The sequence below is a fragment of the Anguilla anguilla genome, chromosome 15, assembly GCF_013347855.1.
Source record: "Anguilla anguilla isolate fAngAng1 chromosome 15, fAngAng1.pri, whole genome shotgun sequence".
NCBI classification, from domain to species: Eukaryota; Metazoa; Chordata; class Actinopteri; order Anguilliformes; family Anguillidae; genus Anguilla; species Anguilla anguilla.
This window is the reverse complement of record NC_049215.1, coordinates 12,598,739-12,613,589: the sequence shown is the minus strand read 5'-3', so window position 1 is coordinate 12,613,589 and position 14,851 is coordinate 12,598,739. Positions and strand designations below refer to the sequence as shown.

Below are 14,851 nucleotides of genomic sequence, written 5' to 3'. Positions count from 1 at the left end.
AAGCGGTAGTGTTTCATTCATTACAATCTATAGCCGCGTTTCCACCGCAGGAACTATACCCCGGAACTAGGAACCTTTTGAGGAACTCAGTGCGTTTCCACCGCAGGAACTAGGGTCTAAATGTAGTTCTGGGGGCTTTGTTTTACCCCCCAAAACGTTCCTGCTCGGGGGGTAGTACTTTCCGAAAGTACAGGAACCTTTTGGGTGGAGCTTGCAGCGCTGAACATTTCTGATTGGTCGAGTACTCGTAGCATTTGTGTTGTATTTATTTTCCGCCATTACCCGCCATGTTTGAAAATATGCAGCGGCAAACCAATTAATTTTCATAATAACTTCAAATCAAACTTGTATGTTATGCGGCGCAGTAGCCTACTTTTGGTTATAGCCTGTCAACGTCTTGGAATTATAACGTGTGCTCTTCTGTTCTTTTCTTGCTTTAGTATTCGTTTTATAAAATGCTAAACATTCGTGCTGGGACAGCATATTACGTAGGCTACCAAAACATTCAAACGGATTAATTCGGTTGCTGAATATTTTCTTCCGGATTTTCTTTGTTAGCCCGTTGTAATTGACTCAAAACGTTTGATACAGTTATGTGAGGTATGCGGTAGTTCTGCATAATTAACATTGGTGATACAGTACAAGCAAACTGGAAATCACCTTCCGCACTTTTTATCCGGGTAAAATAACAGGTTCATTCTAGTAATCTTCCCTTTAGCTTTTTCAGACTGCCGTAATTTTACTCAATTTTACTGCCATTTTTCAATTCCACGAAAAGACCAGGAAGACTATGGACTCATTTATTGTGCATGGTTCGCATTTGGAGGGCACACTTCGCTGCTCGGCTAGCAGTAACTTCGAAGGAAAGCAAACGGTGGCTGTACCACTACTAATTTACATTTTCACGCAAGTCCGAGTTTTCGTTGTATTCTTGTCATTTTGCGATTAGCCTATATGGAATTGACGACGAGAAAGTAATAAAACAGCAAATTGTTTACAACGTGTGCATGTTTTCTGCTGTTAATGAATGTGTTTGAGAGGATATATGAAAATCAATAAATACAAAAGTAACCATATATAGTCATTGTTGGTAACCCGTTGTATATAAGTGGAATAAACCCCTCCGGGCTGTCCCGGTTATTAGAAAATAATGTAGGCTACTTCGGTGGTAGTATGGGGTTACAGAAGATATCATGACAGATGGACCGACGACAACGTCAGTGGGCTAATTTGCCTAATCTTCGCGGTACTTTAGACCCCGGTGGAAACGCAGACAACCATTGGCTGAAGGAACCTTTTAGTTCCTGGTAAAGTAGTTCCTGGGACTGAAAGTTCCGGGTAATTTTGGTGGAAACGCGGCTTATGACTGCTGTGAAGAGTAAAGGCATATTTATTAACCAGCAGATGTCACTAGAGAAGCAGGTGTTAAATGCTTCATGACACCGACACTTCAACCAACACAATTGCTTCAAAAGTGTCATTGTCTCAGAAAGCTTCAGTTTGCCCATCACTACCATGAAGTTGTACTTTGTTCTGTATCTTTCCACATTAACTGTATTCAGACAGTTGTCTGGTAGCCTCTTATGGCAGCCTCTTCTGTCCTTTTCATTTTTATTCCAAGATTTAATCTCATTTCTATCCCAGATATCACCAATAACAACAATAAGAAAAAAACAAATAAATAATAAAATCATTTTTAAAAGAATGATAATATGATTATGATTGTGATGGTGATGATGATGATGATTTTGAACCAAGGAAGTTAAATATTTAAATACATCAGGTAAATCTATGTTAGGATACAACTTACTGTTCCAGTTCTTCATTTTACAGTGTTACATTATGACAGTAGGAAAAAAAACTGGACCCAAAACTGTACTGCCCAATGCCTGCACATCATTCTGAGAAACTGAATGTCAGTTTGTCTGTTCAGTTATAAACAAGTTCCAGTGAACACCAGAGACAGATGGGAAACTTCACACATTTAGAAATGCAGCTATGGCTTCCTGTGTGCATGTGTGTGTGTGTATATATATATTTGGTGGTTTTCCTAGAGAGTTCAAGTGCAGGTGGGGGTTTGAAATTTGAACTATGTATTTCCTTCGAAAACCCCATTACACACACACACACACTTGCACACATGTAGACGCATGCACACGCATGTACACACACACGCACGCACACACAGTGAAAGAGAGTGTGTGTAGATGGTTGGAAGTATATAGTTATGTCTCAGGGCTCTCCCCAGTGAGCCCCTCCCTCAGTGCGGGGCTTAGTGCAGAGATTGATGGTGGTGGGAGGGGACTGATCGGCATGGCCCGCTTTAGGGTCTTCCAGAAAGGGGAATGGGAGGGATTGACATGGGAAGGGCTCCAGTGGAGCGCAGGTAAGACTCTAAGGGCCCGCCTCACCGTGGGAGGGAGGGGCAGAGCTGCGAGGCAGGGCGGGGCCGGGCTGCTCCACACCAGGATGAGGCGGAGCCCCCTGTCATGCTGAAGGGCCTCCAGGCTGGTCTCCAGCTCAAACAGGCAGCTGCTACGCAGGTAGCAGGAGCTCAACACACAGATCACCCTCCTGCTCCTCTGCATGGACCACACCACATCCTCTGTGTACACTGCACCACGGAACAACCCATTTAATATTACGACTCCTACTGACACTGCTATTGCTACTGCTAACACTGCTACCACAGCATGTTTTCTACTGTATGCACACTGCACCACAGTATAACACATTTAATATTATTACTCCTAATGACACTGCTGTTGTTACTGCTAATACTGCTACTGTTAATACTGGTAATACTGCTATTGCTATGACTGCTACCATAGCACATACTCTGCGTACACTGCATCACAGAACGACACATTTAACATACTAATGCTACAGTTAAGATCTTCAGTGTCCTGAGCCCTTGTAAGTTTCTGTATGAGCGAGATATAGTAGCTGGGTACGGATCTCACCTCCTCCAGGTACCAGGTCTCTCTGCAGCAGACACAGCCTGTATCCGTACTGTTTCTCCAGCACATTGGGGAGGTGATGCAGCCCCAGGGTCTCCCCTGTCAGTTTGCTGTCTTCCTCATCTGAGGAAGAGCCGCTCACACATGACACAAAGGCATCATACTCCTTTCCTACTGTCCCAGACATGGGGCAACAAAGAAAATATAAAACAGAGGGGAAAACATCAGAGCTGTAGTCCAGGGGATAAACAGTCTTTGTCATCTCACCACATGTATTCCTTGTGCACTCTCCCATTTCAGTATATGCTTAGTAAATTACTGTGGGTTCCTTTGTTATTTTGTTATATTTCAATGACCTGTGTCAGTAAATATTTCACTTATTTAAAGAGAAATAAAGAGCAAGTTAGTAAGTAAACACTGCAGTGCTATAAGTGGAGTTTCAAGTTGGTATTGTTATTGCTTGATATACTCATTTCAGCCACTCTTTGAGATGTAATAAATTGTAATAAACATGACAAATGTAATAAATTATTATTGAGTGATTGGGAGAGAGATATTAGCCATACGCTATGGCATGGTCACATTCACGTTAGTGGCCATCTCACCTGAAACTGTTTCTTCTAGTGGGAGGTAGGTTCTGCACAGAAGGTAAATCTCCAGCCAGTAAGTCCGCACTAAAACGCTGATTCCTGTCACAAACACCACAGTGACAGCAGGCCACAGAATAACCAGTAAGAGTCCAGCCACTGGAACAGAACCAACACAAACTGGGATTAGCATGCCCACAGTTACCCTGTTCCCCTGTTGTGCATCACATTCATAAAAAACAGGGGTTCGCAACACTACACTGCATAAGAACCAAGTAACTGCAATTAAAACAGTTGAATAATAATAATAATAATTATTATTATTATTATTACTATTATTATTATAACCAGCCATAGCACCTTCAGCTCTTCTCTGTAGTCTTATGGTAGCGGTGGCATTGCCTCTGGAGTTCCGTGCCCGGCAGATGAAAGTGGCTCCCAGGTGCCTGTGGGTCACCTGCTGCAGGTGCGCACTACGATTGAGTATTTGCTCCCAGAAGCTTCCTGGACCCACCTTCCTGGACCCAAGACAACCGGTCACGGATACATATTACATTCACTACTGCAGACAAAACACATTCCCTGAATCCTTATGAAATATTGAGAGGGTTGGCATACTCTCGAAAAAACAGTGTGTCAACATATAGAATTGTTTTTCATTTGCGAAATAAAGACACAGTATCACTCAATATAGAAATACTTTAAAATACAACCTTCTCTTCTCTGTGAAACATGAGTACAGAGTAATTGTAAATAATGTACAGTATAGACAGTTGTTACAAAGCTGAGCATTAGCTAATTTACTCCTGAAACTCACTCAGGAGAGCCCATCTCCAAAGGTTCCATGCTGCCGTTGTCATGGTATCTGACCCACCATGTGATCAGTGCTCTGGAGTTCCTCTCAAAGCCGAACTGCACCTTACAGGTGAGTATGTGTGGCTTTCCTGGGAGGGAAACACACACACCAAAAATCATAACCTACCTTATTCTGACCCAGATAAGAACATGAAATTATCAAAAACAAGAGCTTTGCTTGTATACTGAATGATACAATACTGAATAGTGGAAGGTTCCAGAATACCGTACCCAGCTCTGCTTCCTCTGTCTCGTTACCATGGGGATACAGGATGTGGGGCAGGTCCTCGATGTCCTGTGCTGTCAATAGGAAAAGTATGCATTATAAAGGGATTGGTTGGTGTGCCAACTGGCTTTTGACAGCTCTATTAAAGGTGTTCTCACCTGATCTCAGCTTCGGTAAATAGTTCTCAGGTTTCAGACTAATATCCTTTAGTAAGTTCTTCACACAGTCTCAAAACCAAGGCCTCTTTTTCTAAAGCACTGCTTTACACTTAACTGGCATTATGCACTTATGTGATATTGGTCTTGACATTGCTACCTGCTGACTGGTCAATGCCTGCAGGGCAATGCCTTATTGATGTCGACAAGAAATCAATGTTTTGGTCTATTTGAACTTTATCAGAACTCACAGGAAATCATGTGCAGAGATCATGTTTAAAATGTTTTATTATTATTAGTATTATTCTCTGTGCACCTGGACACAGCAAGTAGTTATGCAAATGGTAATACTAACAAAAGTGTGAATAAAGAGCTGCTGCTACTAGCTACTGTATTGTATATGCAGAGGTGTGGAGTATAGACAGAACAAGGAGAACAGAGTAAAAATGGATCTCTTACGTATTGCTCTGGCTCTCACAGTCCTCCTGACGGTCCAGTGTAGCCCATCCACATAGCTGAGGTCGCAGGTGAAGTTAGCGTTATCCTCTTCATAGACAGTTATCAGATAGAGCTGGCTGTCCTGCAGCTCTACATGGCTAGGGCTCAGTTTCTCAGCAGGGACTGCATTCTGAAAAAATGAAAGTGCAGAATGTTTTCATTATTTCATACTTCTCAATCAGCAATACCCCACAAAAGCCAAAGTTCCATGCGGAAAAGGCACCACATAAACACAATCCATTATTACTGGCTGTAAAGTATTAAATAATGCAGCCGTCATTGATATCATGGTTACTGAGTGTCATGTAGAACAGAGACCCTGCTGTCCATAGAATACATGAAAAATAGTCATATGGACGAAAGCCACAAGCTGACTATGGTTGGAAATGGCTTACGTGCTTCATAGAAAGGGAGTACTGCATATCGCAGATAATGAATCATTAGTTACCTGTAAAATGACCGGTTGCTGTTTGTATTTGCTGTATAGCACAGCTCTAACCTTTTATCTGCACAGGTGTGTGCTCACCTTGTACCACCTGATGGCTCCTTTTGGAGCTGAAGTATAGCACTTCACATCTGGGCAGACGATGCTGCCTCCTTGTCCCAAAATCAGGGTCACCTCGCTCTCTCCATAGTCATGGCAAGCAGTCTTATTCCTCTGTAGCACATCAACCAGGAAGTGCAGCACACCCTCTCTGCCCCAACCAACAGCCGACGTTCCTGTGACGTTCCTGTGATGTTGCAGCAGTGTTACTAAAAGCACTGTGCTTGTGCCTGGAACTTTTTTGATTAGTGTAGCATTTTTCTTTAATCACACTCTGTTTCACATCTCCCCCTGAAGTCCCAGGGGAGTCATGAAACAGGGCAGCAAAGACTCCACAGGGAAATCAATGAATGGGTCGTGTTCCTGGGTAAGGACTCCATCCATTACACATACCCTAAATGTATAACACATGAATAAGAATCTCTAAAGTTTTACCTACCTGGTATAACAGGAATAGTTCCCAGAGTGCCTTTCAGTAATCCTAGAGAACCACAGGGAATTCCCCACTTTCACAATGCTGTCATCCACCCCAGGAAGCTCTTTCTTATTCTCTCCCTCATGCCTGAACCATTCTGTGCGTCGCTCCAGGACCCCAGATTTGTTAAAGAGATAGGGTTGGTGTGGAGAGGCACACTGCATCACGAAGCGTTCCCCATCTAAAGCTTTATATGCGTACAATACAGAGCTGGAACACACGCCTGCATTTGGGTGAGACATGCAAAGATAAAACAGCATTAACTGCATTTCTAGGTATAGGAATCATTAGAACCAGTGCTTCATAAGAGAGGGAGAAAGACCCATTGAACCATACAGCAACAGACAAACAGAAAAAATGTTATTTTAAAAAGTACCTCTGAATTCACAAAGCCACTCCTGGAGCAAAACAGCAACAACCACAACAGCCAAAGTGTGCTCGTAGACCATGTCCTGAATACCACAGACTCGGTGTTTTAGCCTAGCAGAACGTCTCCATGTGCCTGGGTGTTGTACAAAATAAAAGAAAGAGATGTAAAGCTGTCAGAGGTGTTGTCGCTGCAGCAGCCTTGTGTCCCATTTCTGTTCATGTGCTCTTCGGGTATGGATTCGGTCCTCCTCATCCATGTAGCACCGCCCAAAATGACACGTTACTTCATGTGTGAGTCAGAGTTTGTATCCTGGCAGGTTGTTTCTGCTATGTGAACAGGTTTTGAAATGTTATCTTCTTCAGAGGTTTCCTGACTCACTCGGTTCTAGAAGTGAATCTCTGGCTTTGACTTTAATCCCCTAGTGATCTCTCCCCAAATCACTGGCAGCTGGCAATTGGCAGTTTTCTTGCTGCAATTTCATTTTCCATTTTTAGTTTCCCGCCCACCTCTCTCAAGATATGTTTTACATTTTGAAATACAGGAAACCTATGGAAAGTTCAAGCTGTAAAACCATGAAAAAAAAACTCAGTTTCACTCTGTTAAGTGGCAGTTACTATGAGGAAACTACATGGTGGAACAAACAATGTCGTTTCCTCATAGTAAAACAATGGTGGAAAAAGACAGGAAACAGGAAGCAAATCTGGCCAAATAAGATTTCTGAGGAGCCCAGAACATTTCCTTAGCATTGCTAATAATATCCATTCATGAACATTATTACATACTACACATACATACTGATTTTACATACAGGCACTTTTATATTATTACTTATTTTGCACAATGTTCTGTGCAAGGAGAAAAGGTTCAGACAAGTCTTCTACAGATTTAAATTTAATTTGGGGGGATAAACTGAGGCATGGCCTCTAAAAAATAATTTAATACAAATAAAAATAATATAGGAGGAGTAAAATGACATCAAACCCCACTTCAAATTCATGTTATCTAATAAAGAAATACTAACCATTAGGAACGCCATCAACTGTGGATCATCGACAGTTACACAGCACTGCCTCCTCTTGAGAGGAACTTTGCCCAAATATGATTTTTCAACAGAAAGAGTGTGAATGAGACAGTCACAGACAGATTCAGATTTACACCACCTAGTTTTATGTAGTGAGAATGATCTCCAGTTAAGAAATTGTATATAAAGACCTAGATTATGAAATTTCATGTTTTTTATTATTGTTTTTTTTAAATCCTTGGTACTTGGGACACTCACCACCATTTACTTTTAAAATAATTATAGTTGCAACCTTCGTCTGTTTCAGCTATTTGACCATTACAGACATTGCACAAACAAAAAATAACACAATTATTGTGAAAATACAATACTAACCACCTTACATTACCTTAATTTATCTCAACTGTGGTCTTCTGGAATCTCCAGAGGTATTTGATATTGCTATACAATTACAGGGAACATTTTATGAACAGGTAAGCTCAACTGAGTTAAATACGACATTCGATAATTTATACCATTGTAATGCTGTTTTGGCTAAAATACAGACACGTCTGGCTTCTTTCACTAATCCTACAGTGATAATTCTATAATATGAATAGTCCACTGCAACCCCACAAGACATCTTTCACAGAACTTTGTTTATAAGACCTGTGTTACTTACACCTCTGCTGTTGTGTTGTTCTCACACTGCAGAACACATAAACTCTTCTGTTGGTGAAAGGGTAAGGGAGGCTGCCTCGATCGTGTCAAAACTTTCCAGGCATCATGAGTGAAACGTTTCTGCAAAACGTTTGTGCGTTTCCCGTGCTGTTGGATGTGTGGCTCTCCAAGGTGCAGACGTGATCTTCCTGTAAAACGAGTAGAGAATAAGAGGTCTCTGCTGAAGAACACCCACCCTTGCATGTCACACAGGATCTTACAGAGCAGGTTGCTACGGAAACTGTGGCAAAGGTGTGTAAGTGTTAGAACCAGAAAGATGTCATTGCTTGTCATGTTTTGCCAATCCTGGTCTCTGTTTAGTGTCCTCGGTAAAGCCCCACACTTATTTTCACATGAAGAGACAGGCGCTCGCGATTGCTGGGTGTGACATTTCACAAGGTTTCATTTGCCTCATCTGCGAGGGGAAGCTTCATGCAGAATTACACACGTACATATATACAGAGATACAGATGTGTCCACACACACAGATATAAATATGCCCAAACACACACACACACACACACACACACGCACACAGCTGTGTGGGTCCATTTATTGTAGTGATAAAAATCCCCATAAATTGTCACAAAATTAATACGTAACATTTTCATTTTATCACCTCTTATGAGCGTGGTCATTTCTCCTGTGGGGGTGATCACTACAATCATATGCCTGCTCCATAATAAAACATCACCTGGCCTCTGTAAGGGAGTACACTGAATCAGAGCCATTCAAAAAATGGTATAACACGGTCCACACATTTCACAACATGACTGTAAATAAGCAAAAGATTTACACTTATTTTTACATTTAGTGATCAATTATATTTCCACTGCAGTACCTGTGAAAGGATGAAAGGTTGTAAAGGGTAGTCTAATTCCTTACACACTTACACTTTGTAGCATGATCAAACAGAATATGCTTTGGCCACTTTTTTGTCACAAATTAATAATACTGCATATAGAAAGAAAAAAAAAACCTGTATAACTCCATTTACACATAACCTGACATTCTAAACAACATTAATCAAATAGTAAGATTCATTTCAAGGTCTGTATTCTCAGGTCTGAACCTGGAGAAAAATTCACTGCAGTGTGACTCAACGTGCACCACTCCTGAGAAAACTGTAAAATCACACATTACATGAAGATCAGTATAAGCCAGTATAGCTAGCTGTCTATTCACAATATAGTAAAATAGTCATTTGCCAGTATTTGACATAATATAACCAATTAGCAACTGTTTTAACCAGTCTGAACCATTATTATGATTTATTATGTACTATTTTAACTTTCTTCCCCTTCAGAATCAGAGCATCATTATAAACTGAACTGGATAAAGTACTTTTTCAAACTACAACATTTCAGCCCTATGACCGGCGCAATGAAATCATACCCTTCAAACTCTTTCATACTCATATAAACCATTTCCTGTTTTTAACATCAGTGCTAGACAACAATGATGTCTCAACAAATGCTTCCATTCTAATCTCAACAAAAACCTTTAGCAGAACAGGACCTTGATGCTCATTGGCCATAAAGTTGATCATTGCAAAAACAAAGAGAACACAAAGTCTCCCAAAGAGTGTACATCAATCTATGTTTATTTTGCTTTAATCTGCATCAACATATTTCCATAATTTGAGTAACCTCTATTACACTACTATAATATCAACAAGAACAGAAGATGTCAGAATCCAGTTAAACAAGACAAACCTTTGTTGAAATTTTGCATGAAACCAGGTAATGAGCCATTAATGCAACTACAGACAGAGATCCCGTTTCAGTGACTTTCATAGAATCCGGAATATCAGGTATGATACCATTCATAAACGGGAACATTAGCCATATAGGACAATCCTGAGAAATGTAATTCTCAATTCCCCATGTTTTACACTCTATTACTGAAAATATCAAGAGAAACACCCAGTCTATTGTTATTGTCACAGATAGCCACCACAGACTGTGACACAGCGAGTCTACAGCTCATTGAGAACACAGGGGCAGAAGCAAGGTCACTGTTCTCTTTTTCATTAAGGAGTACAACAGACTGCCCGCTGCATACCATCTCAAACCAAGCCTGTATGTGATCTGTGGAGTTAAGGAGAGCTATTGCTCTGGTTTGGCAGGAATCAAGTAAAGGTTTATATCTTCGTTTAAAAGCCTATGAGTCATGCTGTAATGTCCATGAAAGAGAATGTGGTATCTGTAAGTACCTATAAACCATAATGTGTTTCATTTGAGGACCCGTAAGGTTGAATCAGAAACAAAAAGGGTTGTGATAATGCTCAGGGTGTGTGTGGTCCAGAGTTGTGTAAAATGTATAAATTGGGGGTCATAGTGGTTTTTATCATTTCTGATAGTTCCTTTGGATTATTTATTATTATTATTTTGGTCAAAAGGGTGGGGGTGTGGGGCACTGTAATGCTTTCAGCCATTTTAGACCTTCGGATAAAAGACATTTTCACTTTTAGATCATTTGCAAACAAATTCTATCGTGTACTTGTGCCAAAATCACTCCTCATTGGAGATTAAACACATGATGCACTAATATTGATCTGTTCAACATATACATTACAGATATTATCGAACATTCTATTCACAAACATTTACAGTTTCACGGTTATCACCATGAACTATGGGAGAAGGGCTTATCTCTCTGAGAATCTACATGTGATATGTGCAAAACCGAAACAACCGCACACAAAACCTCTGATAAGAGAGCATAGAGCCAAATGTGTATCTATGCAGACTGCAGCGTCTGTGGTTGCCATTTTCCTCACCACTGCCTTCCATTTACATACAAATTCATATATTCAACTCATATTTCTCAGATATTAGAAATATATCTTGTATTTAAGAAATAGGATCAGTGTATATATGTAGTACTGTATATATCCATTAAAATGGCACCTACAAACTTCCCCATGCTGATGTAATGGATATAAATGAATAAGCAGCAGGCAAGCACAATCATTAATGATAAAACACAATCAAACATAACTCTGAATGACACCATTGATTTTGAAATGCCTGACCATCTCACAAGAATATTGAATAATATACTCCTAATTCCTGTCATTCATGTTAATTGCTTTGGCAGACAAATGCGTTTTTCATTGACTTGGGTGAAACAGACCTACTCACCAAACTTGCTACATGTAAGAAAGGCAGCAGGAAAAACAATGGATAAAGAAATAAAGTTTGTGACAAACAAAACCAAAACGTAAACAGACGTTCATTAAAGGCTAGCTTGAGTGATTGGCTATTTAAATCCATAGGAACTGCATTACTTCTACCACGTCACCATTTGCTAGTTTACATGTATCGACCGCCCCTCGATGTTATGGCACATTAAATTTGATTATGTTTAGAAATCTCTGGTAACAAAACAGTTACTCTTCATCACCTTTGGTTTCAAGACTGTATATTTACAACAACTTTTATAATATTTTGCCGGGGGATTAAACATTTTCTGAAGCCATGTTAATGACAATTAACAGCAGTCAAAAATTTCTGATGACAGCTTAATAAAGTGGACAGTGTAACAATATAACAAGAGAATGAATGACCTGCAACCAAGTGAAATCCAGGTTTCACACAGTCTCACACGGTCTGTCCAGTCTGGGTCTGTTCTTGCAAAGAGCATTGAGTGTGTATAGTGGCACTGTGTAGCAAAACAGCTGCTGTTTAAAATGTTACTCTTAAAACATAAAAAACAAACCCACCAGACCAAGATTATTTTGGCCTTTTATGCATTTATGTATTTTCTTTTTTTTATTCTTTTTATGGCTATTTCAAAAAATAGAAAGGGCTTTATTTTTATCTATGGTTCGTTTTTGTAATTGGTTTATAACACATTTAAATAAAACTTTATCTGAAGTAACATGCTGCTTCTAATATGGCAGTTTTAAGTTTTTATATTTATATATATATATATAATTCCTCCACCTTGTTTCATGCAATCGGACTGATTTTATAGCTTCAGAGTGTCCGTCCATCTTGAGAGAGGATCCCCGTACAGACAGTTGGACTATAGTCCAGCACGAAGATGGAGGTGAGGTCCTGTCTCACAGTCCCCTCCTCGGTCTGTGTCCATGTCTCCACACCCTCTGTCCACAGCCTCATTCTGTGCTGAGCTTCGCCCCCACAGGAAACCCTGCACAGGGTGCTGCTGGGAATAGTAGGTCCTCCCTTACAAGAAACCCTGCACAGGGTGCTGCTGGGAATAACAGCTCCGCCCCCACAGGAAACCCTGCACAGGGTGCTGCTGGGAAGAACAGCTCCGCCCCCACAGGAAACCCTGCACAGGGTGCTGCTGGGAATAGCAGGCACAGGCAGCGCGGTGCGTCTGTTGGAGTGAAGGTCCCATTCCCTGCTCTGAGTTCTGGTCTCGGAAGGTAGAGGAGACTCCACCCCCTTTAAAACTGATACCACTTCTTATCCTTGCATTTCAGCATCAGCTGTGAGAGGGAATAGCACAGAATGATCAGAATGATTAAAAAGGTCCAGTCACTTTTAACAATCACTTTCTGTTGACAGAATACCTACAGTGCAATTGGGGTAAACTTCAATTCAGCTTAGTCTATTCAAGAAATGAACTGAAATTGAATTCATTTTTTTAAATTCCATAGAACATTACAGGCATGTTTTTTCTAATTCATTGATTGAATTTGTTCATTGTTCAAAATTTGCTGAACTGAATTCAGATGAACCCTAGCCCTGACAGACAGTGTATGTACTCAGGCTTTCAGCCATCCCTCTATCCTGTAATTGTGCAGTCTCCCCATCCCTAACCCCCTAATCCCATCCCCCCGGTGGCCCTACCTCGTGGGCGTGCTTGGAGAACATCTCCGCGCTGGACATCATGAGCGCAGTGCGCTCCTCCAGCTCTCCCAGTCTCTGGCCCCTCTCGTCCAGAGCGATTCGGGCGCGGGCCAGGTCCCCCACCACCCCCCCGGCTGCGGCCTTCATGCCCTCCATCCCGGCCTGGCCCGGGATGTGCTGGGCCAGGCTCCGCGATGCCTTCCCTGCCGCGGCCTCTCCGACTGGGGCACAGACAGACAGACAGAGCCCCAGTCAGTGACCTCCAGCAGCAGGCCAGAACCTGGGCTGAGGAGCCCAGCCTGAAGCACTCACAGCCAAAGCTATATCAGAGTGCGCTTGCTTACTTATTTTAATCTCTTTTTAAAGTTCAACATTTCATGTTGTTTCTGAAATTATTGGCTGTAGTTGAAAATGTGATTTTATGATTGAGTTGAACTGAGCACATTTTATTTCTCAACACAAATGTATATACGTGTCACACAAGTCAACAGCACTAAAAGTGGGTCAGAGAGAGGGAGAGAGCGAGCAAGTGAGAAAGAGCCTAAGAGAGAGAGAGAAGCAGAGAAATAAGGATGCAGAGAGTGCGAGGAGCAGAGAAAGATCATGAGCGCGAGATCATGCGCTGCTGTCACACAGGAAGTGGTGAAGCGGTAAAGTGGCAAAACGTCACTCACACAGCTCCTCTCTGTCGAAGGTCTGGGCGTTCCCACCAAAAAAGCCCTTGAGGAAGCCTCTGTTCTGCACCTCGGGGGTCTCCACCGGGACAAAGAGCTCCCCCAACATCTCCTGTAAATGATGAACTAATCAGTTACGGAAATAAGCTGGAAGGCATTTCAATCGGTTAGAGTGAGGAAAACGTGTTATCTGACTCCACAGACTTTCAAACCTGTTGCAAGAGATTTTGCATGCCAGAGCAAGTTTGCATGTAGGCCTATTGAATGGGGAGTGCTCATATGAGCTAATTGGTGGCAAGACCCGGTACTCTGGAGAGTGAGACTATTTCCACTGCCAGGCGTCCACCTAATCATTATTTAAGGTCAAGTCCTTCTATGCTGGCAGAGGAAATTAACGTTCGTCCTGTGCGTGAGGAAGTGCCTCAGCCACTCAGACCTGCGCATCGTATGCACGTATGTAGGATGCACTGTACTTTGGGTAACAATTTATCATGACACAATATGAGAATCAGCAATACCCGTGAAGAGACAGCTTTAATGATATGAACCATTTCATTTATGATACAAGATACGGCAGATATTAGACACTATGCACTAAGAACAGAAATAACACACTATCTAAAGAATTCTAAGACTTTGAACAGTCAGAAAAATACTCATAGGAGACTATTATGGTACCAGGAGACTGTTAAGCAGACTCCCTCTGATTCTAGCATTTGGCTTCTCTTAAATGAAAGCACCTCCACATTCAGAATGATCCTTTAACCATACTAGGTCCGGCCCAGACTACTCCCATTGTTTATTTATCGCCTAAATCCCCCAGCAGGGATGAGGCAGATTGTGTTAACTATCTCCCCTCCCTACAGCCATGAGAGTGAGCCAAGATGGCAACGGGAATTAGGGACATTGCTTGACTAGGCAAATCCGTATGATAGCGGCTGCAGTGTGACTGTGGTATGAC

At 41.5% G+C, this 14,851-nt stretch overlaps 2 protein-coding genes across 21 annotated transcripts in view; both read right to left on the bottom strand.

The window, feature by feature from the left end:
- Positions 1-2,058: 2,058 nt before the first annotated feature.
- Positions 2,059-8,753, bottom strand: LOC118214048 (interleukin-18 receptor accessory protein-like). 11 transcript variants are annotated; one of them, XM_035393487.1, is made up of 13 exons: positions 8,353-8,752; positions 8,080-8,132; positions 7,692-7,756; positions 6,677-7,232; positions 6,265-6,523; positions 5,808-6,012; positions 5,243-5,411; positions 4,634-4,702; positions 4,365-4,491; positions 3,908-4,065; positions 3,566-3,706; positions 2,964-3,134; positions 2,059-2,614 (listed from the first exon to the last, which is right to left on the bottom strand). In XM_035393487.1, the coding sequence occupies exons 4-13, from the start codon at positions 6,747-6,749 to the stop codon at positions 2,226-2,228; spliced, it is 1,761 nt and encodes a 586-aa protein (XP_035249378.1). In that variant the 5' UTR covers positions 6,750-7,232; positions 7,692-7,756; positions 8,080-8,132; positions 8,353-8,752; the 3' UTR covers positions 2,059-2,225. The 11 variants fall into 11 exon arrangements, with proteins under 11 accessions (XP_035249378.1, XP_035249379.1, XP_035249377.1 ...); XM_035393488.1 differs by having other exon boundaries at positions 6,677-6,802; XM_035393486.1 differs by having other exon boundaries at positions 8,080-8,752.
- A 1,217-nt stretch (positions 8,754-9,970) lies between these two features.
- The window catches only part of LOC118214040 (syntaxin-binding protein 5-like), a 99,520-nt gene continuing 94,639 nt past the window's right edge, over positions 9,971-14,851 (bottom strand). For all 10 annotated transcript variants that reach the window (XM_035393443.1, XM_035393445.1, XM_035393451.1 and 7 more), the window contains 3 exons: positions 13,891-14,002; positions 13,217-13,437; positions 9,971-12,852 (listed from right to left, as the gene is read on the bottom strand). In XM_035393443.1, the coding sequence (XP_035249334.1) occupies positions 12,811-12,852; positions 13,217-13,437; positions 13,891-14,002 (375 nt within the window). In that variant the 3' untranslated portion in view covers positions 9,971-12,810. The remainder of the gene's footprint in view (positions 12,853-13,216; positions 13,438-13,890; positions 14,003-14,851) is intronic.

Excerpts from the sequence above, each read along its gene's own strand:
- LOC118214048 (XM_035393483.1), bottom strand. The coding sequence starts at position 6,749 with ATGGTCTACGAGCACACTTTGGCTGTTGTGGTTGTTGCTGTTTTGCTC. Across the intron at positions 6,013-6,264 it reads AACTATTCCTGTTATACCAG|GAACGTCACAGGAACGTCGG; the intron begins GTAGGTAAAACT and ends GCAACATCACAG. Across the intron at positions 3,707-3,907 it reads ACTACAGAGAAGAGCTGAAG|TGGCTGGACTCTTACTGGTT; the intron begins GTGCTATGGCTG and ends GTTCTGTTCCAG.